This window comes from Marmota flaviventris, chromosome 9, assembly GCF_047511675.1.
Source record: "Marmota flaviventris isolate mMarFla1 chromosome 9, mMarFla1.hap1, whole genome shotgun sequence".
Taxonomy (NCBI): domain Eukaryota; kingdom Metazoa; phylum Chordata; class Mammalia; order Rodentia; family Sciuridae; genus Marmota; species Marmota flaviventris.
The window spans coordinates 7,169,536-7,196,547 of record NC_092506.1 but is presented as its reverse complement, the minus strand read 5'-3'; the positions used below and the strand labels follow the sequence as shown (position 1 = coordinate 7,196,547).

At 56.7% G+C, this 27,012-nt stretch overlaps 2 protein-coding genes across 10 annotated transcripts; one reads left to right on the top strand and one right to left on the bottom strand.

Annotated features, from left to right (window-relative positions):
- Positions 1 to 10,207, top strand: Scyl1 (SCY1 like pseudokinase 1). Of its 6 annotated transcripts, none has more exons than XM_027944195.2 (17): positions 1 to 191; positions 542 to 682; positions 874 to 1,223; positions 1,619 to 1,709; positions 1,808 to 1,963; positions 3,676 to 3,834; positions 4,720 to 4,827; positions 5,401 to 5,514; positions 6,972 to 7,127; positions 7,681 to 7,869; positions 7,991 to 8,066; positions 8,283 to 8,447; positions 8,630 to 8,769; positions 9,344 to 9,412; positions 9,503 to 9,709; positions 9,792 to 9,852; positions 9,939 to 10,207. In XM_027944195.2, the coding sequence occupies exons 1-17, from the start codon at positions 81 to 83 to the stop codon at positions 10,061 to 10,063; spliced, it is 2,418 nt and encodes an 805-aa protein (XP_027799996.2). In that variant the 5' UTR covers positions 1 to 80; the 3' UTR covers positions 10,064 to 10,207. The 6 variants fall into 6 exon arrangements, with proteins under 6 accessions (XP_027799996.2, XP_071472166.1, XP_027799995.2 ...); XM_071616065.1 differs by having other exon boundaries at positions 9,344 to 9,421; positions 9,537 to 9,709; XM_027944194.2 differs by having other exon boundaries at positions 9,341 to 9,412.
- On the bottom strand, positions 8,060 to 26,490 carry Ltbp3 (latent transforming growth factor beta binding protein 3). Of its 4 annotated transcripts, XR_011708500.1 has the most exons (29): positions 25,654 to 26,490; positions 22,712 to 23,047; positions 22,365 to 22,567; positions 22,075 to 22,180; positions 21,784 to 21,876; positions 21,484 to 21,606; positions 20,910 to 21,068; positions 20,632 to 20,817; positions 19,745 to 19,761; positions 19,595 to 19,667; positions 19,343 to 19,441; positions 17,400 to 17,525; positions 17,152 to 17,283; positions 16,900 to 17,028; positions 16,551 to 16,673; positions 16,230 to 16,352; positions 14,397 to 14,519; positions 14,093 to 14,212; positions 13,103 to 13,231; positions 12,644 to 12,811; positions 12,409 to 12,492; positions 11,980 to 12,108; positions 11,740 to 11,877; positions 11,505 to 11,645; positions 11,209 to 11,370; positions 11,050 to 11,130; positions 10,832 to 10,963; positions 10,525 to 10,727; positions 8,060 to 8,177 (listed from the first exon to the last, which is right to left on the bottom strand). XR_011708500.1 is itself a non-coding variant. In XM_027944191.3 (28 exons), exons 1-28 carry the CDS (start codon positions 25,973 to 25,975, stop codon positions 10,576 to 10,578), a joined length of 3,909 nt encoding a protein of 1,302 aa, XP_027799992.1. In that variant the 5' UTR covers positions 25,976 to 26,490; the 3' UTR covers positions 10,312 to 10,575. The 4 variants fall into 4 exon arrangements, 3 of the variants coding, with proteins under 3 accessions (XP_027799992.1, XP_071472164.1, XP_027799993.1); XM_027944191.3 differs by lacking the exon at positions 8,060 to 8,177 and having other exon boundaries at positions 10,312 to 10,727; XM_071616063.1 differs by lacking the exon at positions 8,060 to 8,177 and having other exon boundaries at positions 10,312 to 10,727; positions 20,910 to 21,065.
- Between the last annotated feature and the right edge of the window lie 522 nt (positions 26,491 to 27,012).

Genomic DNA, 27,012 nt, shown 5'->3' with positions numbered 1-27,012 from the left:
CCGCCCCGGCTCGGGCGGCCGGAGGACCCGGAGCGGAGGCGCCCGAGCCCGCGGCGGCGGCGGAGGCGGCGGCGGGGACGATGTGGTTCTTTGCCCGGGACCCGGTCCGGGACTTTCCGTTTGAGCTCAGCCCGGAGGCTCCTGAAGGCAGCCCGCCCGGACCCTGGGTCCTGCACCGCGGCCGCAAAAAGGTGAGTGCGGCCCGGCTCTGCAGGCCGCGGCAGACCTCGGCCTCGTCTGCTGCGCACCGCCGGTTCCTCTGCGTCGCGCCGGGTCTGACGTGGAGGCGGAGGCTCGGGGCAACGGGCCGGGCCGGGAGGGCTCGGGCAGTGCCGACGTGGCGGGCGGAAGGACCGAGGGACCGACAGGCAGACGGGGTAGGGGTCACGTGAGCCCGGCCGAGTCCCTAAGGGCTGACCAGGGGAGAGACCTGGCCTGCGTCTCTTTTCTTCTGCTCCGGGGACCATCTACGAAATGGTGAGACCCAGGCCCAGCCGAGTGGTCAGCCTGGCCCCCACCCCCTGGCCTCTCTGTCCTCCAGGCCACAGGCAGCCTGGTGTCCATATTCGTGTACGACGTGAAGCCTGGCGCCGAAGAGCAGACCCAGGTGGCCAAAGCTGCCTTCAAGCGCCTCAAAACTCTCCGGCACCCCAACATCCTGGCCTATATCGATGGGCTGGAGGTACCTGCACTGCGTTTGTTTATCTCTGTTCTCACCATTTCCCAGTCTCCCACTGCTGTCTTCACTCTGTCCCTTGGTTTCTACCCCTTGGATTTCAGCACCCCCAGAGTTAGAGCTTCTCTACTGTCTCTGTTCCTCATCTCCCCTTCTTCTCCCTAACTCATCCCTGACATCCCTCTCTCCTTCCCTAGACAGAAAAGTGCCTCCATGTAGTGACAGAGGCTGTGACCCCACTGGGAATGTACCTCAAGGCTCGAGTGGATGCTGGTGGCCTGAAGGAGCAGGAGTTGTCCTGGGGGCTACACCAGATAGTGAAAGCCCTCAGCTTCTTGGTCAACGACTGCAATCTTATCCACAATAACGTCTGTATGGCTGCTGTGTTTGTGGACCGAGCTGGCGAGTGGAAACTTGGGGGCCTGGATTACATGTACTCAGCCCAGGGCAATGGTGGGGGACCACCCCGCAAGGGGATCCCTGAACTTGAGCAGTATGACCCCCCGGAATTGACTGACAACAGCGGCAGAGCGGTCAGAGAGAAGTGGTGGGTGACTGGCGGCGGCATACCTCAGTCTGTCCTGTTGTGAAGGCTCCTGTAGCCTCAGGATCTCTAGACTAGCTGGCACTCCCCTGTCCGTTGTTGCTTGGTTGGGAGAGTATCAGGGTCCCAGGACTGCTACCAGAGGCTCCATAGTAGTAGGGCAGGTTGGACACAAGCTTGGGCATTGGGTGGTTCTGAATTTGAAAATTGTGTGACCCAGGACAGATGTCCTTGCCTCTCTGAACCTTGGTTTTTTTTATATGTTAAATGGGGATAGTGAAACCAGCTGCTTAAGGCTGATGGGTCACCTGAGGGACACAGCCAGGACCTGCCATGGCAGGATGAGTTTTGCCTTAATGGGTGGTAGGGCTCTGAGCAGCTCTGGATTACTGCTACAGGTCAGCAGACATGTGGCGCTTGGGCTGCCTCATCTGGGAAGTCTTCAATGGGCCCCTACCTCGGGCGGCTGCCCTTCGCAATCCTGGGAAGGTGAGTATCCAGCCCCTGACTGTCTGCCTTGCCCCAGCTGCTCTTTCTCTGCTCTTTCACCAACCACCCCTTCTCTGACACTGAGTCTTATCCTACAGATCCCCAAATCCCTGGTGCCCCATTACTGCGAACTGGTGGGAGCCAACCCTAAGGTGCGTCCCAACCCAGCCCGCTTTCTGCAGAACTGCCAGGCACCTGGTGGTTTCATGAACAACCGTTTTGTGGAGACCAACCTCTTCTTGGAAGAGATTCAGGTAAGCCCCCCACCTGCCTAGGCTTTGGCCCTACATTTCCTATAATTGCCCTATACCCCACTTTTAGGTTCTCTCACAACTGAACCCTTTGAAGACAGGCATGGACTATACAAATAGGCCCTTTGGATGCAACTCTGGCTCCAACTCTTCCTTGCTTTGGCTTCCCCTTGTTGAAGTTTAGCTCTAGTAATAGTGCCTACTTCACAGGAGCGTGGGAAGTACACAGCATAGTCGTCTTTGATGTCCATGATATCCATGGTTCTAGGACTCCCAAGGACACCAAAATCCAAGAATACTCAAGTCCCTTATATAAAGCAGCATAGTATTTACACATATGATTTATTTACATCCTCTCACATTCTTAAAAATCATCTCTTGATGGCATATAACACCTAATAAAATGAAAGTGCTATGAAAATAGTTATTATACAGTATCATTTAGAGAACAATGACAAAAATAAATCTACATGTCAATATGGACACATTAATTTTTAATGTCTGTTATCAATGGTTGGTTGAATGCACCACTGTGGAACATAGAGGGCCGCTGTGCATGTTGGACACAGCAGATCCTTAGTGACTGTTCTTGTTGCTCCAGCAACTCTACAATACTTCCTGACTCTGGTCCCCAGGGTGCCATGCCCCATGCTGGCTTGGAGTGGGGTGGGGAGGGAAAGACAGATCTAGACCTGCCCTCAAGGAGCGAGCAAGGGGTTAATAGGCCATGTCCCTGTTTTAGGCAGTTCTCTTTGCTAGCAGGAAAATAGAGGGGATGGGGTGCTCAGGGAAGAGCTCTCTTAGGAATGACATTTGAAATAGGACCTGAAGGACAGGAACATGGGAGCCATAGGGATGGTAACTGGGGGAAGTGTTCCAGACAGAGGGACCAGCTCATGGGAAGATGTGAGGAGGGCACCCTGTGCTTCACCTCTGAACCTCACCATTGGTACCTGTGTAAAGGGAGAGTCACACGGAATGAAGGAGGGAGGTCTGCTCTCTGCACCTGCTCTGGCCCAGTCATGTGTGGTGAACACAGAGAGGTGGCTGAGAATCAGGACAGGGGAGGAGGGCGACAGACACTTCCACAGACTTCCAAGGAATGGAGTGGAGAATGTTGGCTTAGGTGGGGACAGGGAGGGCTGTTGGAGGATGGGGAACTGAACTGCATCTTGAAGAAGCCACTGGAAATGCTGAGCCCTGCTGCCTCTGGGCCGGGGTGGGGAAGTGGGGGTGGGTGAGGGCAGCAGGCACTGTGTTAGGTGGAATTCTCCTCACATGGCCCTTCCCAAAGTGTTTTCCCATCTAGGCTGTTGTGAGCAGTCACTGCTGCTGACCGAGGGTATGATGCCCCTAGTGGCTGCTCTTCTAGCAGCTGCAAGTTAGGTGGCCAAGATAAGGACAGTCATTGGAGGCCCTGCTGTGTGCCAGGCATTGTGCTGACAGCTTTTATGTGCATTTTCCAGTTGAATCTTCAGAACAACCCTATGCGGTGATAGAGTTATTAACTCATTTTACAGATGGAGGAACTTGCCTAAACCACATGGCAAGTAAGCAGGAAAGCTGGCCTTTGAGCCTAGGCAGTTGGGCTCTAGAGCCCACAGCTTTATTTTTGTCCCTTCAGACCTGGGGGTGACTTCCTGTCCTCACTTGTGACTGGGCAATGTGTGTGACCAGGCTGGCTTCCTCCCTGTGCCTTGTCCTTGTTCCCCTAGATCAAAGAGCCGGCCGAGAAGCAAAAATTCTTCCAAGAGTTGAGCAAGAGCCTGGACTCATTCCCTGAGGATTTCTGTCGGCACAAGGTGCTGCCTCAGCTGCTGACTGCCTTCGAGTTTGGCAACGCTGGGGCTGTGGTCCTCACACCCCTCTTCAAGGTAATTGAGGGGAGACCTGGAAAGCCTGGAGCCTCAAGACCTGTGGGATCCAGAGAGCTGGCAGGGTATATCCAAACTGCCGAAGAGATGATCCTGGACTGGAAACAGCCCTATGGGGCATCCTGGGGCAGGCAGCCTGGTCAGGGAAGACCCATATGAGGTGGCTTTCTGCCAGCGTCCTGGTGGTTCAGCAAGCCAGGACCTCCTGAGCAGCTACAGGGAGACTGTGGGGACTTCTTGCCCTTTGAGAGCAAAGAACCTGTGCCTCCACATTTCTTGATCCTCAGATCCTTGCTTCAGGGCGCTTGGCCCTTCCTCCTTTCCTAAGACAGACTCTCCTAGCCTGATCTGTGCAACCATTTTCCCAGGGCTCTGGGGACTACCTGCCCATCACCCCATTTTCCTCTCCTCTTTCCTAACTACTTAGGTGACTTCTGGGGCTGGATTCCTCCTGCTTCCTGAGACCCCACCCCACCTTTCAGGGTCACCTGCCTTTCCCTTACCTGCCCCATCCCCAGGACATCCTTTTCCCCTGAAGGAACTTGCTAGAAGTAGAAAAGCCAGCTATCAAGTCCTGTAAAGTTGGAATCCCCAGAAATCACAGGCAGAATTCTGTTTACATATGACATTCAGACACCTGTTCATAGGGAGGGGCACAGCTTCCATCAGCTTCCTAAAAGAGGCCTTGAACCTGAAAGGTTAGGGGCAGAACTAAGCTGGGGTAGGGGCAGAGGAGCTGCTGGGGAAATGCCTGATGCCTCTACTCTGGTGTCACCTCCTTCCTACCCTGGAAAACCAGTAGGGAGACCGAGTAAGTCAAGTGAGCCCTGTGAAGTCATCCAGCCCTGGGGTTGTGGCTAAACACTTGTTCCCTCCTATCCTCAGGTGGGCAAGTTCCTCAGTGCTGAGGAGTATCAGCAGAAGATCATTCCTGTGGTGGTCAAGATGTTCTCATCCACCGACCGCGCCATGCGCATCCGCCTCCTGCAGCAGGTAGGGGCCTTGGCCAGGCCCTGCCATGGTCTACCCACCCAGACCCACCCTGGTTGTTGGAGAGACACCTTCCTTACCTCCTGCTCCAAGCAGGTGGCTGGAGCCCCTTTCCTGGCTGCAAAGGGACCCCAGAAAACCCTCCCCTGAACATTCCAGAGATGAGGGAGTAGGGAGGCCAGGCTGTCATGAGGTGGATCACAGGGCTCCTTGGCAATCTCAGGAGTGCCCAGGCTACAGGGCTCAGGTGCCACCCCATCTTCTGATGTGGTCACCCTGGGATGAGTGGAGATACATCTCCTGCCAACCCAGGGCAACTGGGAACATTACATAGGACTGATGGGGCCTAGGATAGGGGACTCTTGTGAGCCAGGAAGAACTCTTGGCTCTCAGGTCCCAATCCCTCTCTGCATCAAGCCTCTTGAGGTCAAACACAGGCATGGGGCTTAATAAGCTAACCTGGCTGGCCAGGGGTGGATAGTGGGAAACCAGAGTGGCTCCAAACCTGTATGGGGCGAGAGAGGGCTGGCTGTGTTCTCCCCCACACACACTACCCCCCACCCTCCTGGGCTACAGATGGAGCAGTTTATCCAATACCTTGATGAGCCGACAGTCAACACCCAGATCTTTCCCCATGTTGTACATGGCTTTCTGGATACCAACCCTGCCATCCGGGAGCAGACAGTCAAGGTAGGTATGGCCAGGCAAAGAGTAACCACCTCCAGTTTTCCAGGGCATGGAGGGGGTTGTTTACAGGACACAGAGGCCATGGCTTCTGCTTGCAAGTCTAAGCAGATTATAGGTGGGGCAGGTACTACCATGTGCTCTGTGCTTGGTCCAGGCTATGGAGGCTGTCCTGCAGCCAGTGGTGGTATGTGGCAGGTGTGACCTACAGTCCTTTCAGCAGACCTCACTGAACATTTCTTTGTGCCCATCCTGTGCCCTGGGTTAGTACGCAGTTTGCACAAGGCAGCCCAAGCCCCTTTCCCTTGAGGGGTACAGACAATGGGCCTGGCAGACAAGAAATAGAATTAGAAAATATATATCACATCAGAAAAGAGTGGGGAGAGGAGGGTCTACAGTTTTTAAAAAGGGACTACCTTGCTTAGGAAGTATCCCTTGAAAGTAAGGAGGTGAAGGATTCAACCCAGGAGGAGATGGGGAAGAAATGTGTCTCCTGCAAAAGTAACGGCAGGTGCAAAGGCCTGGAGTCTGGAAGCTGCCTGGACTATAGAAGTAGGAAGTAGAAGTAAGCGGTTTAGCATGGCTGAAAGGAGATGGCTGAAGGAGGCGAAGTCAGAGGATAATGTTGGGTGGGTGCCCAGGCCTTGTTGGTATGGTGGAAACCTGCTGTATTCATTGGGAATGAGACCAGCAAAGCCCACCTGCAAGGTATGCGGTGGTGGGTAGAACAGAGCAGTGCTGTGGTCTGAGTGAGGAGCAGGTTTGTAGAAGGCGGTTGGGCCCTGGCTTGGCCAACTCTGCTCGATGGTCAGGTAGAGCTGTTGAGCTGGCTGTGAAGTTGAGGCAAGAAGTTTTGGCAAGTGGTGCACACTTGGGAGCTATCAGCTAACAGAGAGACATTTAAAGCCATGAAGTAGGTGAGATTACAGGGCCCAGTGTTAAATATTAAAAAAAAGGCCAAAGGATTTGTTTTGGGGTGTCTAAAGATTAAGATCTCAGCAAAAGGAGCAGCCAGTGAGGCTGGGGGGAGGACCAGGACTCCTTTCCTGGTAGACCAGAAACAAAAATTTCAAAGCAGAGGGAGAATTTGGTGGTGGTGGTAGGGTTATCAAAACTGCTAAGGGATCAAGTTTGATGAGGACAGAATTGACTATTGAATTTAGTGACTTGGAGTTCATTGGTGACCTCAGCCTAAGCCAGTTTGGTACACTGTGGGGAATGTTCCTGTGAGAGCCTGAGTGTACTGCAGGCAGGAGAGAGATGGGAGACAGGAGTACAAGACTTTTGAGATCTTAATGTATAGGGGACAGGAAACGGGGAGCTCCCCTTTCTCAACATAGTGGGTGGGACAGGAGCAGGCCGAGTGGGCTTTGGCAGGTCTGCTAAGAGCCAGGGACCACCAGTGGCCCAGGAGACCATTCCTGTCCTGGCCCACAATACCTACTGTTGCCTTCACCCCACAGTCCATGCTGCTCCTGGCCCCAAAGCTAAATGAAGCCAACCTCAACGTGGAGCTCATGAAGCACTTTGCCCGGCTGCAGGCCAAGGATGAACAGGGCCCAATCCGCTGCAACACCACAGTCTGCCTGGGAAAAATTGGCTCCTACCTCAGTGCCAGTGTGAGTGTCCTACAGCTGCCATAGGACCATGGCCTCCTCTCGAGCCAGGAACCTTGTGTGTGTGGTCATTCATCGTCTCCCACATGAAGGCTCCCAGAGAGCCCTGCTAGCCTCAGTGTCTTGACTCCTAAAGGTGGAGTGAGTTGTGCCAGGTCACACAGTGCATAGGTGTGAATCTGGGATCTGAATCCAGGTTGGCTTAGCCCCAAACCTGTGTGCATCCCCCAAGTTTTAAAATGTGACACCTGCTGTGCCCAGACAGTAACAGGAATGAATGAGTGGGATCAGCAGGGCAGGGAAGAAGGGAGGCACATGCTCTAGCCTCAGGGTGGCTGTTGTTCTGGCCCTCTTTCCCCTGAGGCAGAAAGGAGTCCAGGGTTCTAGGAGGAGAAACCCAGATCCAGAGTTTTAGGTCAATTTGTGCCTTTTAAGCTATTTTTGATAAATACACATTTTTAGACCCTGGAGGTCCCATGGTTGGCCCCTGATCTGGAGGTTCCGGGTCCCACTTTTGACTCTATACTTAGGAGTTCTCTCCCCTGCCCTACTCCAGACCAGACACAGAGTCCTCACCTCCGCCTTCAGCCGGGCCACCAAGGACCCATTTGCACCATCCCGGGTTGCGGGTGTTTTGGGCTTTGCTGCCACTCACAACTTCTACTCAATGAACGACTGTGCCCACAAGATCCTGCCTGTACTGTGTGGCCTCACTGTGGACCCTGAAAAATCTGTGCGGGACCAGGTGAGGCATAGCTGGGGCTGGGCCCTGGAGCTGGGACTCTGGGTTATATCTGAGCCCTAGCCAGCCTGGTAGGCTCTCAGGAACCCTGGAGCCCCCAGCTTGGCCCCTTGCTATCCCACAGGCCTTCAAGGCCATTCGAAGCTTCCTGTCCAAACTGGAGTCTGTGTCTGAGGATCCCACCCAGTTGGCAGAAGTAGGTGAGTGGCCATGCTTGTGTTCCCTCTTCCCCCACTTCCATGTCCTTGCCTGTCATCTGGCATGTCCCACCTCCACTGGAGCATCCATTTCACAGATGGGAAGACCTCCGCCTATAATAGGGAGGGGACGGTTACAAGTCATTGTTAGGGTACTTGCCTTTCTATCACCTCCCTGTGGAGCCTGAGGTGCCCATATCTGTTTCTCTTTTTGCCCAGAGAAGGATGTCCATGCAGCTTCCAGCCCTGGGATGGGAGGAGCTGCAGCCAGCTGGGCAGGCTGGGCTGTGACTGGAGTCTCCTCACTTACCTCTAAATTGATCCGTGCACACCCCATGGCTACACAGGCTGAGACCAATGTGCCCCAGAGACCAATGCCTGAGGGTGAGTGTCCCAGCTATTATCTGGCTCCCCCAGGAGGGTGATGGGGACATAGGGGATGGAATGGGGTCTAGTCTCCTTGTGGATTTCCTTGGTGCCCCTTCCTTCCGTGTATCCCTTTCCTCTCAGCAACCTCTGTCCTCTCCCAAGACCTCTCTGAGAGCCCCGGGGCCTCTGTTCTCTAGGACATCCTGCCCCAGCCCCCACACCTCTCTCTGCCACCTCTACAACCTCAGACCGCTGGGAGACACAGGAGGACAAGGACACAACAGAGGATAGCAGTACTGCTGACAGATGGGATGATGAGGACTGGGGAAGCTTGGAGGTTAGTGGGGCTGAGGAGGCTCTCAGGGGACCCCCAGAGAGCCGCAGGCTGCCAATCCAGACATATGGGGCCTGGCTGGAGTTGAGCCTGTATTATCTGCACAGCAGTCCTGACAGGTAGACCTCATGGAGTTGGCCACTGTAGGTCAGAGACAGCAGCTGATCTCCTCCCCAATCCCAGGGGTCTCCAGGAGCAGGGTCAGATGAGAGGCAGGGCAGGCAGTGGTTAGGCTGCCTGCTGGACTTCTTACTCTCCTGTGTGCCCACTGTTTACTCCAGTGCCCACTCAGCCCGGGGTGAGTAAGGATAGTCCCCCATATACCCTCCTCTAAAACCAGACCAGGCATGCTGCAGGGGTGGCTGAGGATGGGCGGGGGAGGGAGTGGTGCTGCTCTGAGTGAATTGTATCAGAGCTCTGGCCAGTTTTCCCATCTGGCTGACAGGGAAGGAAATGAAGGAAGGTAAAAGACCAAAGGGCCAAGCTCATGTCTAGGACAGGCCTGGGCCCGCTTACTTGCCCTTTGGAGGGCTGGGTGTGTCATTGGTATGCCCCTCTCCTTCCCATACTGCAGCAGGAGGCTGAGTCTGTGTTGGCCCAGCAGGATGACTGGAGTACCAGGGGCCAAGCAAGCATAGCTGGACAGGTGAGCTGGGTCAGGCAGAGTGTGTCTGTGGGGCAGGATCTGGCTCCTGCCTCTGGGCAGGCCCAACCTCTCCTTCCCACCCTTCTGCAGGTCAGCCCCCCAGAACACAAATCTCCTGAGTCAGACTGGAGCAACTGGGAAGCTGAAGGCTCCTGGGAGCAGGGCTGGCAGGAACCCAGCTCCCCAGAGCCACCCCCTGAAGGCACAAGATTGGCCAGCGAGTATAACTGGGGTGGCCCAGAGTCCAACGACAAGGGTGACCCCTTTGCTGCCCTGTCTGTGCGTTCTAGCACCCAGGTATGGGTCTGTTGAGGGTGCAGACCGGGGTGGAACTCAGCCAGGAGTTGGCCCCCACAGCAGCCCGCACTTCCCTTTTCAGCCCAGGCCAGAATCGGACTCATGGGGTGAGGACAACTGGGAGGGCCTGGAGACTGAGAGCCGTAAGTCCTTCCCCTGGAGGGCTGACAGACTAGGGTTCAGGGCAGGGCAGGTCAGCCCTCAGCCTGCCTCCCCTTCCTGACTCCAGGGCAGGTCAAGGCCGAGCTGGCACGGAAAAAGCGTGAGGACCGGCGGAGGGAGATGGAGGCCAAACGCGCAGAGAAGAAGGCAGCCAAGGGCCCCATGAAGCTGGGAGCACGAAAGCTGGACTGAACTTCTGGGGTAGCCCTCCCAGCCACGGAGAGCAGGCCCCGCGGATGTATTTATTGTACAAACCATGTGAGCCCGGCTGGCCTGGCCAGGCACATCTCATGTGTACATAATCAGAGCCACAATAAATTCTATTTCACACCCCTGTCCCGAGCTCAGCTAGCCCCTCTGGGTAGCTGGGATCTGGTGCTGCTTTGTGCAGTCCCCACCAGCAGTAGATGTGAACATCAATTTGCTTTCAAAGCCGCGAGTAAACTGAAGAGGCATGATCTGATTTATCAGCGTCTAAGAATCATCCTCAGGGAGCAAGACCGACAGCACCCTGCAGACTGGTATCTGCAGTGAACCTGACCGGGCCACAATGGGCACCCTTGGGTCTAGGGGTGCAGAAAGGGGTCTGTGGGCCCCAGAGGGTTCCTGGGTCCCTGTCCCTAGTTGAGGCAGGAATAAGAGACCGAGCTCACCCCCAATGTCAATGAAAACCCGTCAGCGTGAGATGCAGGCCATGGGTTGTGTCAACGGCGGCGCTGGGGCACACAGGCCCCGTGCTGGCGGCTGCGCGCGAAGCCGGCTTTGCAGACGCAGCGAAAGGAGCCGTTCGTGTTCACGCAGCGCTCGCTCTTGCATAGAAGTCCGCGCTGGTTCAGCTCTCGGCACTCATCGATGTCTGCAGGTGGTTGACAGGTGCGGACTTCGCTTAGCTTCCAGTTCCGGCTGGGCACCGCTCCGCCCCTCCGCCGCCCCGCCCCCGGGCCCCGCTGTCCAGCTCACCAACGCAGCGCGCGCGCGAGGCGTCCAGCTGGAAGCCACCGGGACACTCGCACACCGCGCCGCCTGGCCGCGGTACGCAGCGGCCGCTCACACAGCGACACTCATCGGAGTCCTCCTCCGAGCTGTCCTCGTCTGTGAGGACCAGTGGAATTTCCGATGTCAACATCGCCCCCTGCCGATGGTGCTGACCCGGCCTCGTCCCTCTAGGCCTTACTCACCTCGCGATGGCTTCCCCAACAGCAGGGGACTCGTGTCCCAGAAGGAATTGCTCTCACTCTGCGATGTCGGACATTGGGACCCTGGGAGTGTGGGGTGAGGTGAGCGACGTCGTCGGTGTACCCCAGTTACCGCCCTCAGAGTACCCCTCATCAGCTCACCGGCGCTTCGCGGCGGGCACGGGCGGCACTGGGCGCCCCAGCCGCGGCCCTGGCGACAGCAGCAGTCATCGAAAGTGAGGGCAGGCCCGGCCAAAGGGCCCGCACACATGCCGTCCTCTCCGCGCTGGCCCCAGCACACGTCGCGCCGCTCCGGGGAACGCTCTGCGAAGGGAACCGGCCGTCATCGAGGAACCAGAGGCAGGGACCGTCCTCGGTTCCACCCCACCCAAGCCGGTGTGGAGGCCCTGGGGCTCCACCCTATGAACAGGGCCCTGGAGTCGGCCCATCGCCCTCACCCGCCGGGCTCTCGGGGAGCTGGCAGTCGCGGCCGGTGGGCCCGGGCACCCAGGGCGGGCGACACTCGCAGCGGTAGGAGCCCGGTAGGTTGACGCAGCGGCCAGGGCGGCAGGCTGCCGGGTCCTGGCATTCGTCCACGTCTACAGGCAGCGAGGGGATGGGTGGGGGTGGCAGTCACAGTTCGGCCTGGGCCCCGCCCCCTCCCTCTCCCCAGCTGACCGGCCCGGGCCTCACCCATCTCTTCGGGGTTCAGACACTGGCGCTGCGCGGGGCTGTACTCCGCCGGGGGCGTGCAGGCGCAGCGGTAGCCGCCACGCGTGTTCTCACACACTCCGTTCCGGCAGTTGGACTCATCCAGGCATTCGTCTACATCTACAGGGAGAAAAAGTGCCGATGCCAGGGGCAGACCTGCAGGCGGGAGGTTTGCGGGCCTCCGGGCCGCTTCCCCCGAGCCGCCGTGGCGAGCTGGCTCACCAACGCACTCCAGCAGGTTCCCGTCGTAGTAGAAGCCCTGCTTGCAGTAGCACTCGTAGCCAGGCTGTGTGTTCACACACTTGCCCTCCTTGCAGATCTCCGCCCCGAACAACACGCACTCGTCGATGTCTGCGGGTGACCAACCATGGGCGCCCAGCCGCCTATACCTCTAAGCTGTTCGGCCCCGCAGGCAGGCGGAAGGGGTGGGCGGGGCTCACGCAGGGAGGAAAGCCAAACCCCGCGGGAGAAGTTTTTCCCTCCAACCATTCCAGAGTGAAGGACCAGGAGTACAGGGGTGGGGGCGAGCCTGATGTGTGCGCAGAGCCGATCTGGCGCCGCCTACCCCTACGCCAAGCCAGCACCTGGGAGCCAAGCCTGGGGGCCAGGCGGCGGGGCCGACCTGGTGGAAGAAGCCGCGCTGGGGCTTACCACGATGGGCTGGGATGCCATAGTTGACAATGTTGTTGTCCTGCGTGTAGCCCTTTCCGTCGGGGCAAAGGCTGTGGAACTCAGCTGCAGGGAGGGAAGGAAGGAGGACTGAGTATGAGTCTGCTGGCCAGAGCCAGCACCACATTTCCCAACTATCCAGCAGGGAGCCATTTTCCCCATTTGGTTTCCTGATGCACAAACTAAGGTTCTGGAAAGGGGCCTGCCGGCTCCTGACCTGAGCTGTAGACTGGACAGGGATAGATTTCACAGTGGTCTCCCCATCCGGCCCCCAGTGAGCAACAACACTCCTGCTGGGTGACGTTGGTGGCCAGTACGCTGTCACAGAACACCGTGTCATCGAAGTTAAGGTAGCACTCCTTCTTGTGGTGGGGCTGCTCCACCTCTGAGGGGGAAGGCAGCTCAGAGTCATGCAGATAAACTACCCCCCCACATTTACATTGCCCACCCATCACATCACTGTCCCCCACTTTCCCTGGCCCCCCTTTAGCACCATGTGAGAGCCCTGTTCCTTCCTCCACATGGTTTTCAGGCCCTTGGAAGTCTGGCTCCCCCAGGCAAGAGAGATATCTTTCTGTTCCCCAAATTCAGGAGGATGGGATCAGGACATCTCTGAAGGCCAGCTGCAGTTCAGGGGAGTTGTCTAGTCTGAGGAGAAAACTGGGAGGATACTCACCCTCACAGCCATGCTGGTCCTGGGTGGGGGTGAAGCCCTCATCACAAACACAAACGTAGGAGCCCTGCAGGTTCTCACAGGCCCCATGGGGCAGGCACAGGCCAGGGTCCTGGCTGCACTCATCTATGTCTGGAGGGAGCAAAGGGAGCAAGAAGCAGGGATAGAAATGGCTCTGACAAGAACCACTGCCTCCTTCCCTGGAGTGTGCCCTGAGGACCTGAAATTCAGAACCTGAATTTCCACTTTGATTTCCAAGTACATTCCAGAGAGATGCCCTCTGGTCCACATAGGTGGGTAGGTACACTCACTGCTGTCATCCTTCAATGTCCCCCAGTGACAACAGAATGAAGTCCTAACTCAGCTCAGTTTGCTCTCCGAATACCCTTCAGTCCCATCACCCTCCAGCTCCCTCCAGCTCCCTCCAACTCCATGCTCAGGATATCAGTATTGCTCTCCTTGAAACATAACTTCCAGATCTTTGTACTTTGCAAATACTGTTCTTGGGGGGTGAAATACCATCCAATGCCTTTGTCTGAGAACCACTATTATTATGCTTCAAGTCTCAATTCAATGGTCATCTCCCCACTGATTGCTAGTCCAGAACTTTCTTGACACCCTGCACTCTAATGCTGAAAATTAGTTTATCACCACCACCACCACCACCACTGGAGGCTGGGAGCCCTTGGTCATTGCTGAGTACTTAGTACAGAGCACAGAACCTGGCAAACAGTAAGTGCTCAGTTATCTCTTGAGGATGAACACAAGTATGGGTGAGTTGGTAAATTGGACTAACACATCTAGCATAAAGTAAGCATCACAGAAGCACTAATGTCATTATTACTGTTATTCTGTTATTCAGGTGAAAGAATGGAAGGACAGCTGAGTGTAGGATGCATGGATGGATGGATGGAAAGACAGAAAGGCCAGTGTATCTGGGGGATTACTGCACCCTGCCACTCCCCTCAGAAGCCCTCAGCCAATCCCTCATACCTTGACACTTCCTGCCACCCACCAGACGATGCCCTTGGGGGCAGAGACATCTGTAGGAGCCGTTGGTGTTGATGCAGTCACCCCCAATGCAGGCCGCAGGGAAGTCACATTCATCAATGTCTGTAGGAGAACAAGGAGGTGGGGAGTCTCAAGGGCTGAAGCTGCCAAAGTACCCCTCCCTCAATGCCCCGGGAGGCTCCATAGCCCCATACCACATCTGGGATCTGGATGGGGACTAGACCTGGCAGTAAGGGTCCTGGGATAGGGAGGGACAAGCTAGCGCCCCAGCTCTAGGACCCCTCACCTTCACAGTGACTCCGGTCCCTTGACAGATGGTAGCCAGAGAGGCACTGACATTGGAAGGAGCCTGGTGTGTTGGTACAGATGCCATTGTCACATACGCCCCCAGCTTCACACTCATCCACATCTGTAGGACACAGGGGTGTCAGAGGGCCAGGATGATATTAGTCTCTGAGCTCTGCTACTCTTTTTCCATTCCTGCTCATGGCCTGGAGTACCTGAGCTGAGGCCAGCTCCCACGTGTGCCAGTGGCCAAGCCAAGAGCTTTCAGGGCCCCTGGCTAGGTTTGATGCCAAAAAGACCAGGCCTTCATACCCTTCACAGACCCTCACTAAAGAGGCACCCTCCCCGCCCTTCTCCTCATACTGCTCTAGGTTTCCCCAACGATTTATTTATTTTGTATCAGGAATTGAACCTAGGGATGCTTAACCCCTGCCACATCCCCAGACCTTTTAATTTTTATTTTGAGACAGGGTCTCACTAAGTTGCTGAGGCTGGCCTCCAACATTCCTTTTTTTTTTTTTTTTTTTTTTTTGGCGGGAGGTGGGTACCATGGATTGAACTCAGGGGCACTCAACCATTGAGCCATATCCCCAGCCCTATTTTGTATTTTGTTCAGAGACAGGGTCTCACTGAGTTGTTTAACACCTTGCCATTGCTGAGGCTGGCTTTGAACTCATCCTCTTAGCCTCCCAAGACACTTGGATTATAGGCATGTGCCATGGTGCCTGGCTTGGCCTCCAACTTTTGATCTTCTTGCTTCAGCCTGGGATTATAGGTATACACCACCACACCTGGCTTCCCCAGATTTTTAAATGGTGCTCTGCAGTCCACCTACCGTCCCTCTTTCCATCATGAATCCTCTTACCATTCCTTCTCCCTCACCTCTACCTGCCCCTGTGCATCAGTGTCTACCAGGTTCTGCCAAATGCTCCCCTTACCCAGCTCACCCTCCTTGACTGAACAAGCCTCGCCTCAACACTCCATAACTCCCATAGTCCACAGTCATGGGTATGTATGGCCCAAGACTACCAAACTACCAACCCACATGGCCTAGCCTCTACTGACATCTCCGGTAGAGAAGCACAGGGTGCCCATGGGTTTGGATTCCCCTTGGCCAACAAAGAACTCAGAATCTTTCTGCCCAAATATGTCTACCCCTAGGTATCATATTCTAGTGGGCAGCACCATCCACTGAATTACCAAACCACATACCTAGAGGGTCTCTCATTCCCCTCTTTTTTTCACCTTGTCTCCTAACCAGCATGCCCAGTTAATCTGCTCCAATATTTCTCTGATGTCTCATCATTTTATGGCCATTTTGAGGAGACTACTCTCATTTCTTCCACTACTGTCTGGCTTCTGTTCCTTCTCATTGTTTTTTGCTCTACTAATTCCTATCGGTCCTTTAACACAACTCAGGTTTCCTTCCTCCCAGTCCAGTGCTGGTTTCCAAGGAGCATCCCAGCTCCTTCCAAGCTCCCAGCTCTAGTACAGTCTGTGTCTTCGGTCCTCTGAATCCCAACCCTTAGCCCACGGCTTGGTGCACAGTAAACATTAGTGCAGGGGTGCCCATCACCCTGTGTTTGATATATTTTTTTACCTTCAAATTTAAGAGACATGCATTGCAAACGCAGTTTCAAGCACTGCCTCCTAAGACTTCCTACTGGAAACTCTGCAGCCCCTTTGCTGAGAAAATGATTGACTGAATAAAAGACCTGGGGAATGAATTGGTCACCTCCCGTCCACCCATCATTTTACAGACAGGGCGACTACAATGCCTGGCTTCAGCGCCCAAACTGTTGGAGGGTAGCAATCGGGGAGTGCAGGAGCTCACCCACGCAACTGCGGCCATCTGGCGCCGGTGTGTAACCCTGGGCACAGGTGCATCGGAAGGAACCCGGAAGGTTCTCGCACCAGCCGGGTGAACAGGGACTGCCCTCCGAGCACTCGTTGATGTCTGCAGCGTAGAGAGCTCGCTTCAGACTCTGCGGCACCGTAGGATGCGCGTTGTCGAGAAATCTCCGCCTGGGCTTGGTGGCGGGGCGCTCCCTTCTCAGGACGCTCCGCCCACGAGGCACCTTTTGCTGCCCCTAGTCCTGCCCCCGCCCCATCCGGGAAGGGCTCCACCCATTAGCCTTCGAGTCCCCGCTCTCACCGCGGCAGGCCCCGCCCCCCTGGCTGCGGTAGCCAGGTTGACACGCAATGCATTTGAAGCTCCCGGGTTTGTTCTCGCATTTGCCATCGGGGCAGGAGCTAGGGTCCCGACACTCGTCAATGTCTGCACAGGAGAAAGGAGGAGGACCCGTCTGGGCACAAGTTGGCTGGTCCGGCGCTCAGGGTACTTGGAAGGCCTCTCTCCAACACAAATCAAGAACAGGATGCTTGGGGCTTCCGAACCCCGATCTGAGAGGCTCAGAACTGGGCAGAGATTACTGCAGGCTCCCGCCCCCATCCCAGGTGAAGAGACATCTGGGATCCACCCTTTGGTGTGGATGGGTCCCCACCTTCGCACACCGGCGGTCGGGAGGCTTTGAGTCGGTAGCCTGGGTAGCAGTTGCACTTATAGTGACCGGGAAAGTTGATGCAAAAGCCACCGTCGCCGCACAGATGAGGTTTTGCGCACTCATTCAGGTCTGAGCGGGAGAAAGGCGTCGGGAAAAGAGATCAGGGGGCGGAGGAAGGGTTAACCGGAGCATAGGAGAGGAGCGCTCTCCACCCAAGAAACTGAGTACTGCCCCTGTGCCCACGGCGCTCACCCACGCACGAGCGCCCCCCGGCGCCCACGTGCAGGCGGTAGCCTCGGTTGCAGTGGCAGTTGTAGGAGCCTCCAGTGTTCATGCAGATTCCCCTCCCCGGGCCACAGGGCTCCGCCTCACATTCGTTCACGTCTGAGAAGGACGGGTGGGCCAGGAGACATCAAAGGGAAGTTTTGAGCCAGGGCTCCCGCAGAGCCACCTGCCTGTGCGCCCGCCCGCCTACTCAGAGCTGCGTGGCGCTCACCTACCTACGCAGTAGCGGTGCTGCGGATGCGACCGGTAGCCCGGGTTGCAGTGGCAGGAGTAGTCCGAGGGGCCCGGGACGCACTCTCCGTGGCCACAGATATTTTGGTTCAGTCGGCACTCATCGGTTTCTGCAGGCACGGGTGAGTCAGGGGGCAAAGAGGGCGCATTCACCTGCCACGGCCCCAGGGCAGACCCTGACATCCAGACCCACAGACCCGGATACCTAAACCAGGTCACCAGGTGACTTCAGGTTCCTGCACACCCCTATTTCAATCCTAGGATTTCCTACACTTCATCCCAGATAGCCCCCATATCATGATCCCAGGTAGTCCCAAACAAGGACCCTAGGTACCTGACATCCCTATCACCTTTATACCAAGACCTTTCATACTTCCATTCCCATTCACTCCAAGAGCCTGACTTCCAGTCACCTGAAACCAAACCACATCCCCTCAGGGTCTCAGTTGTCCCAATATCCTTCCTCAAGGGGCTTGAAATCCCATTCTCCCCAGTCATCCTATAGCCTCAATCACACCAATATCCTTTAACCAGTGACTTCAACACCCCTTCCCCCAGGGACCTGGGTGCTCCACTCCAGAATGGATGATTACCTGCCTTCCCAAGGCAGTTAGGAGACCTTTCCTGGGAATCCTAACTTTCATCACAGCTGTGCACACGTGGTCAGATGCAGGAACATTCCTCACCCAGTTTGTCACCAAGCTCAGGATTCCCTGCTTCCTCTTCCTCCCTCTTTTTGATCCCAAGATCCAATAGTTTCATCTCAAGCACACCCCCATTGACCCCCATCATGACCCCAGGAGTGGTGTTGACCTCTGCTCTGACCCACTCCTACCTGACCCACTAGTAGGCTTCTTCAGGCTGCTCTCCTCCCCTGGAGTATTTCTCCACAGGTCTCCTTAACATCCTCCCCAGGTGCCTCATCCTTTACATTCCCACAGCCCTGGGGCAGCCACCTTCCACCTGAGCCCTAACTCCAGGAGCACATCTAGGTTCAGAGTTTCAGGTTGACAGCTCCCTTGTGGCTTTGGAGCCCATGCCAACACAAGCTTGACTTTGGCTCAGTTGTGTGACCTAGAGCAAATTACTGAGACTGTCTCAACCTCAGTTTTCTCATCTGGAAAAGGAGGCAACAAGGCTCACTTTTCAGCATGAGAAGATTAAGTGATATTTAGTCTGTAAACTCTTTAGACAGTGCCTGGCACAGAGGGATTGCTCAGTCTGAGCTAGCAATTATTTTGATGTTCAGTCCTTTCAGACATTTCCCATAGCCTGTGTCATCAAACCCAAGCCTCTTAACAAGCCTCCACGCACTGGGCTTTCCCTGGCTCAGAAACACCCATCTGTGTCTGGTTTCTCTCTCCTCCACCCAGTGCTTCATACTTCCATGCCTTTACCCAAACTTCTCTTCCCTGGGAATGTTCTTTTCCTCAACCTGCATGCCCCTCCCTTCCCCACTCCTCTTGAATTTCTAATCCTCTTTAAAACCCTGCATGGTTTTCTCTCATTGATATCCTAAATATTATCACAACCCCCAGACTTTCTTCCTCCTTCTCTGATTTATTTTTTCATAGCATTTATAAGAAATACTAGGTGTTTTTTTCCCCCTGATTGATCTGGTTTTTGTCTGCTCTGTAAAGACAGGAAATTCTTCTCTATTTTTGTTCCCCCCAGCATCCCAAGCACCTCAACAGTGCTGGCAAATAGCAGGTATTCAATAAACACAGGTCAAATGAGTGAAAGCTCTCAGACTGTCTACCATGCTGCTTGGGCCATTTAAGGGTGCGGTGGAATCCCTCTTTCACCAGGACTTCCCAGAGCCCAGCCCTGGTCAAGTGTTAGCCTGTTAATGCTACAATATGATTGGAGGGGGACCGGGGGTGCGGAAATTAAGTTGGGGGTCATGACCTTGCCAAGCAGACCTTACCTGTGACCTGAGTTGGGGCGATTTCCACCGCACTTCGGGAGGGGGGTAAGTCCGGCAGGAACCAGCGCATAGTAGGTGGTGAAGGGCGGGACATCAGCTCTGCAGGCAGCACCCAAGGCTCCTAAGAGACTGAGCCTCCCTTGTCCCCCCAGGTCTTACCCCAGCTTCACTGCCCCCCAGTGCCTAGGCTGTTAACTCCCCCCAACCCCAGACTTAGCCCCTGAGAATTGCTCCCTGAAGCGCCCAGCTCACCTGGATAGGGTCGCGCAGGAGAGGTGGTGGCTGTAGGGTGGCTCTGCTGCAAAGACCGCTCCTCACTCACTGGCTGTGGGTGACAGCAGCATAAACCCTACCTGAATCCCTCACCTTCCCTGCCTCTCCCACCTGGGTTCTCATACTCACTGGGTCGGTGGTCACCCCTAAAAGGGAAAAAAATAGGGATATTAAACACTGGGGTGTGAGTCATATCTGTATGCTTAGGGTCTCTCTCTCCTTTTTTTAATATTTATTTTTTAGTTTTAGGTGGTCACAATATCTTTATTTTACATTTAGTGGTGCTGGGGATCCAACCCAGTGCCTCGTGCATGCTAGGCAAGCACTCTACCACTGAGCCACAACCCCAGTCCCTCCTTTTTTTTTTTTTTTGGTACCAGGGATTGAATCCAGAGTGGCTTAACTACTGAGCCACATTCCCAGTCCTTTATTTATTTTTTATTTTTTTAAAGAGAGAGAGAGAGAATTTTTTAATATTTATTTTTTAGCTTTTGGCGGACACAACATCTTTGTTTGTATGTGGTGCTGAGGATCGAACCCGGGCTGCACGCATGCCAGGCGAGCGAGCTACCTCTTGAGCCACATCCCTAGCCCCCCTTTATTTATTTTTATTTTTTATTTAGAGACAGGGTCTCACTAAGTTGCTTAAGGGCCTCTCTGAATTGTTGAGGCTGTCTTTGAACCTGTAATTCTCCTACCTCAGCCTCTCCAACTGCAAGAATTATGGGCATGCACATCTGTTTCAGGCTATGGTTAGGGTCTCTAAGAGTCCAACAGTCATGTCTCTGGGTCAAGGATCTAGAGATAGCTCCTGGAGTTAGGCTGTGTTGCTTGGTGGTCTGAGGAGCAATGGTTGAGGTCCTTGGGTTACAGATCAAGGCTTAGGAGGCTATGCCCCAGGGTCAAATTTCTGGGTCCAGTCTGGGAGGATCAGTGTTTCAGGAAAGGGATTAGGAGTTAGGGCTTAGACGGAGAGGTCATATGTGTGGATCAAGGGTCAAGGGATCAAGCCAGACCTCTGTCTTCCTCTGTGTCCTCAGGTGGTGGTGCCCTGCTGGGGCTCTCAGGGAGCTGTTGGGGCTTGGGTGGCCCATCAGGGTGCAGGAAAAGGGAAAAGTCACTTTCACCCTGGATGGTGAGGGTTTGGTGGGAGGTGAGGATGTGGTACCCCTTCCCAGCTGGGCAGATCTCCTTGAAGGCAGCTGTGGTCAAGACAGCAGACACAAAAGTGGGTGTTTTCCAGACAGAAAACACCCCACCCCCACCCCTGCCACCCTACAAGCCCCCTGCATACCGGTGCCATCTGCTGGGCAGCGCTGACACCGCGCACCCCAGGCCTTGCCCACACTGCAGCAGCAGAGCTGTCGGGTAAGGCGCGTGGTCAGGGGGTGCTGGCACTGGTGCTCAGGACTCACCAGGCGGAAACACAGGCTCTTCTCCTCTGGCTTGTCTGCTGCAGGGGGTAGTGGGCAGCATGGGCTTCTGGGACCAACTATTGCTCACATCCCTCTGTCCATCTGCTCCAGATCTTGCTTCTCTAGCCCATCCCCATGTGGCTAATGTGACTCCTGAAATCTACAAGACTATTGACCCCTGATTCTAGCTGCTCTGGACTTTACCCCCCTTCCCATTAAGCCCCTGATCTATAGGACCCTGACTTCATATAAGCCTTGATGTCATATGACCTCTAATCTAAGATCTCATATGTCCTCTGACCCCTTTGATCACTGATCCTGTCTTCTCTGAGTTTTGTTTCTCCTGCAGTCAATGCATGACCCCCTTCTGATCTCTTCTGACCTGACTCTCGATCCTGGGAGCTCCTCCCCTCCCACCTGTGCCTCGTAACCTCCAAGGACCCTGTGTCTCACCAATGCACTGTGTTCGAGAGGGGCCCAAGCTATGGCCAGGTGGGCAGACGCAGCGATAGGAGCCAGGGTTGTTGAGGCAATCACCATGACGACACATGCCTGGCATCGCGCATTCGTTGATGTCTGTGGTAAGTGAGAATTTGGTTTCTCTAGTCTGGAGCCATAAGGTGACAGCAAGCTGTTCCAAGACCCTCAGAGTCCTACCCCAACTCTGTCTCTTCCCTTGCCCACCTTGAGACCTTCCCCACCCACAACAGGCCCGCCCCTCCCCAAGCCCACAGAATCTCCTACTGGCCATACCCTGGCAATGGGTGCTGTTGAGCCTCTTGTAGCCCTGGGGGCAGTCTGCACCCACCTCCCCACGGACAGGCCCAGGCTTCTGCACCCCTGTGTCTGCAGAGAGAGGACAGCATGGCAGGGGAATAGGGGGACACTGCAGGTCTCTTTGGAGGGAAAAGAGGCCACGGGGGAGGCCAGAGGGAAGGGAGGGAGGAATTTGGGGCCACTGGGCTGGAGACTTCTATGGCAGAGGTGGGAGGAGGATGGGATGGGTGGCCCTGTGGGGGAGCCCCACTGAGACCAGGCACTCACACTGCAGCTGGGGGCACTTGTGGCACTTGTTCTGGCCCCAGGCGGTGCCAATGCTCCCGCAGCAGTCTTCCTGCTTGGTGAGGCCGGGTAGGGGGTTGCTGCCACACTAGGGATAGGGGTTGGGGGTGAGGTCACAGAGTGCCCTGCTCTCACTCACCTCCCTCCTGGGGTCCTTTCCCTGTCCCGCTCCTGGACCTCAACCTGCAGACCCTTATGCAATTGTAATGAGTTGGGCAGGGAGACCCTGAGAAACCAAAGGGCGGTGCCCTTGGGACTGTGGATTCACTCACTGGCTGCTTGGGCAGCGTGTCCTGGAAGCAGCGGCCCAAGGGCTTTTGGGTGGGTGGCCGTGGGTGCGGGGGCTTGGGGTGCGGCAGCAGAAGCTGGGCCGCGGCCGGGCCTTCGGAGTTGGACCCCTCGATGCGGTGCACTTGGACGGAGGCCTCGGGCGGGTGGTGGACACGCACGTTCACCACGGGGGGCGGGGCCTGCACTGGGGGTGGGATGCGGTGGCCTCAGGGCTGCCTTGTCAGGGGGGTTGCAGCCTTGAGGTTCTCCTGGGCTGCCCCCCGCCAGGGTTTGGTCATATCCATGCTCGCCCACCTCGAGCCCCTCGGGTTTGCCCATCCTCCAGTACCTTCTGCTGAGGTCTGTCCTGGCCCTGGCCCGAGGGGCACCAGGAAGGCCGCATGCTGCGCAGGGGGCCCCTCCCCCGGCCCAGGAGGGTCTGCGATCACCTGCACCGCGTAGATGGCGTGCTTGCTGGCCACAGGCTCGCCCTCAGGAGCCAGGGGTGGTAACGCGCCTGTGGACAGGGCTCCAGCCCGGCCCAGCCCTGGACCTGAACTGCTGGTGGCCGCGCCAGCTCCTCCAGCGGGCACCTGGCAGAAGCGCCCGGTGAAGTCCGGGGGACACAGACACTGGTTTCGGGAGGAGCACTGGCCGCCGTTCATACAGGGCAGAGGGCACACCACTGGGGGTGAGGGAGGTGAATCAGGGCCTGTGCTGAGCCCAGCCCACAGGCCTCCCCTCTCCCACGTCCTGTCCCCCCACCTTCCTTGTCACCCACTGGCTCCATCCTTCTTGGGAAACTGGATTTGAAAATGTATCACACACATGGAAACTGCCCTCTCTAGGTCCCAACACCCTATACCCATGGTGGGTTCTGGAGTTTTAAGTTTCTAACTTAAATTCTAGCCATGCCGTGAGCCAGATGTGTGACCCTGAGCAACTTCCTTCCCCTGCCCTTGCTACGGTGCCCTCGTGCATGGAGATGTGTCCATTCAGTGAGGCAAGAACTGTACAAATGCTTAGCACAGTTCAGTTCACACAGAGAAGTAGCAAATGATGGTGACCATCAGGAGGGAGCAGCCTGCTCTTCCTCTGGCTTTCCTCTGGAGCCTTCCCTGGGCATGGGAGTTCTCCCTAGTGCCTCCTCCTCTTCTCCCTCCACTCTCCCCCTAATTCAGGCCTCAGCCTCTCTTTCTACTGGCTGTCTCTCCCCTGCCTTCTACCTTGCCCCTCCAGCCCCCACCTCATCACTGCAAATGATGTCCCATCTCTGAATACAACTATGGCCCCTCCAGGACCTTTCTTGGGCATCTACACCAGGGATACTGTTAGAAATCAGTACCTCAGAACCTGGGCTCACTGTGCATAAGTGACCCTCAAGGTTCCACTCCTCTTGCTCCTGCCTGTTCCACCTTTCAGTCTCAGTAATGTCCCATGAGCCCATCTCCCCTGCTTCCTATGGCCTTGGTCCCTCCCGACTCTGGCCCTGCTACTCAGACCCTCCATGGCTTCTTGCCTCCTTCCTACCTGTCCGCAATCCCATAATCCCTGGAGAATGCCCCCTCAGATTAAACTCTGACATGGCACACCCCTGCTCACTGCTTTTGTCCTTGCCTAGACATGGGAGGCTCGCACAGCCAGAACCTTAAACCATCTACCTCTGCTCTTTGGAGAGCAGGGCCTGGTGGGCCCCAGCTCTAGGTCTCAAAGGAGGTTCATGGGGATGAATGAAGGTGTGACTGAGCAAGAGGTGAGAACTTTCTGTTGCTTTGTCACATAGTCAAACCTGACATGTGCTTCTAGTCTGGGGCCCTGAGTTCCTGAGAAAGCTCCAGTTCTGCTCCTGTCTTCGCTAAGGCTGCCCTCACTTCCCAGGGTGAGAAGGTGACTTTGTTGCTCTCCTGGACACCTGAAAGGGTCTTATAGGGACAGCCTTCATTCCTGGCCATGGGGGTTGGGCTGAGCATCCCAGCCCATCCTGCCCGGCCCCTGGGGACCAGGCCTCCCAGGGCAGAAGAGGTGTGTCCTGGGCCTGGGGAGGCAGGATCCTCTCCTTCCTGCCTCCCAGTGACTCACCCATAGTGGTGAGAGTGACCTCCCAGTGACACCCGCCCACTGTGGCCTGGGCACTGAGCCTGGGGGATGTGGGCAGCACGGATGGAGACAGCGGCCTGCACAGGATGGCTAGTGGGTCTGGGAGGCCAGGCACACACATGCTCACATACAGTCATCAGGTCACACACAGAGAGAGACTCCTGACACCATCAAGGCTCACTAGGTAAACACTCCCATACACTCCTGGACAGTGACTTAGACACACGGAGACAGCAACACAAGGCCCAGACTAATCACAGTGTGCCACTCCAAAGCTTCATCTTGCTCCCTACACACAGGGACCACACACACACACACACACACACACACCCCCTCCATCTCCTGGGAACTGTGAATCCCTGGAGTAGGGTTCCTCAGGTCTGGAGTGGGTGAGTGAGCAGGGGACTATATGAGAGGGGCTGTTTTGCTGGTGCCATCTTGGGCTCGGCCTAATTACCCTGTCCAGGAGGGTAATTACTGCTGGGACACCTCCCCCAGCCTGGCCCACAGGCCCTGGGGGAGGAGGCCCAAGCCCCAGGCCTGGTCCTGTGAACAGAGAGCTGTAGAGAGGGTGGGCTCTGGGCTGAAGGGGAGGTCCTAAGGGCCTGGGGTAGGGTGGGGAGACTCTGAGTACCTTTGAGGGAGAGATGTTGAGAGTTTACGGGAGACACAGGAAAAGGAGGGACTGAGGACCTAAACCAGTCCCCACCTCCAGGCCTGCACCCCATGTCTTAGGTCTCAACCCCCCTCCTCTCAGACTTTGCCAATGACTGACGCCCTCACCCCCAGAAAACACAGGTGTCTACTCCTGGCAGGGCCTGCTTTAGACATTTTTAAAAGACAGGAAAATATTTCTCTCTCTCTCTCTCCCTTAGGCTTTCTGCCCTGCTCATATCTCTGAAAAACCTCTGCACTCCTTCTCAGAACTCACACCTTCCAGGAAGCTGGTGTCATCCAGGACCCCATCCTAGGCCCCAACCTTAACCCAAAGCTTCAGAGGCCAGGCCTCCATAGTCCTCCAACTCTGGCCTTCAGGACTGCAGTCTCCCAAGCTACTAATGCCCTCGGGGCCGAGATTTCTGCTCTCTGTACCCCCAGCTCCCCACCTTTATGCATGAGGCTCCACTCTGTGTCCCACCTGGTCCTGGCGCCTGTCCTTCCCGGCTTCCCCCAGCCCGAGCCCCTGGCCCTCACCCACGCGGAAGCCGGAGCCCGTGAGTGTGTCGGTGCTGTGGCCGTTCTCTCCGATGAGCGTCATGTTGGAGCCCTGCTGGCAGCTGTCCCGACACTGGCCTTTGAGACAGGTCCGCTTGCAGATCACCGGCGCGAAGACCACCTTGAAGCGCTCGCGGGCCAGCGCCCCGCCCCCGCCGGCGCCCCGCTCTCCGGCCGGCCCCCCCTCGGCCCCGCCGCCCGGGCCCAGTAGTGGCAGCAGCAGCAGCGCCAGCAGCCCCGCCGCCCCCGCCCCGCGCATCTCAGGGGCCAGGCCTCCAGCAGCCCCTCGGGGCCCGGGCATCCGGGGCCGCTGACCCCGGGGGGCGCGCCCGGGCGGGGGCGAGGAGGGGCCGGCGCCGGCGGGGATCTAGAGCCGGGAGCCAGGGACAGGGTGGAGAGGGCAGCGAGGGAGAGGAGCCGAGGGAGCGGGCAGGGAGGGGACGGCAGGCGCGGGCGGGGGCCCAGTGCGAGGCCAAGAGATGGAGGATGGACTGCGGGGAGCCCAGAAACTTCTCGGCCCGGGAGAAGCCCAGCCAGGCCCCGAACCGAGGCCGGAGAGCGGAGACCGGAGCAAGTGGAGGCGGAGAGGAGGAGCGAGGGCAGAGGAAGGCCGGGCGGCCGGCCCGCTCCGCGCCTCCCCCTGGCCGGGCTTCTCTCCGCGGCCGCCGGGAAGCAGGGAGCGCGCGGGGAGGACGCAGGAGAAGTGAGCAGTTGTTTTCCCTGGCTGGAGCGAGGCGCAGCGGCGGCGAGGGGGGCTGGGACGCTGGCCCCGGGCCAGGGAGACAGTTTTTTTCTGTTTAAAGCGTCGTCGCTGCCGCCCGGAGGAGCGCGAGTGTGCGGACTGGCGGGCCGACGCGGGGCGCTCCTCGCCCCAGATGCCCGCCCCCGCCGGAACCGCGCTGGGCCCTTTCCAGGGAGTCCTCACCTGGGACGCACGGGCCGTCCCGCCAGATTCCTCCGGGCGGGGCGGGGAGGCCCGCGTAGACTAGGCGCCCCGCCCGGTAGAAGCGGGAAACCGAGGCTGGGGGAGGAAGATGGGCCTTGACCAGGGTCAAGCGGAGGATCGTGGTCGAGTGGGGCTGGGACCCAGGCTGATCAGCTCTTTGGCAGCCGCCCTTGCACATGTGGGGGTATCACGCCCCCAAGTCACTTCTCCTTAGTACTGGTCCACTCCCCTCTGAGATAAGGACTCAGGAAGGGCACGTTTTGGCCAGGACTCAGGTCCCAGGAAGAAGTCCGTAGGGTGGGGAAGAAAAACAGAAAAAAGCTAGAAACCCAGCTTCCATGCCAAGTCCCCCTCCCCCATTTAGAAGGCTTCCTGGTGCCCACCCTGCCACT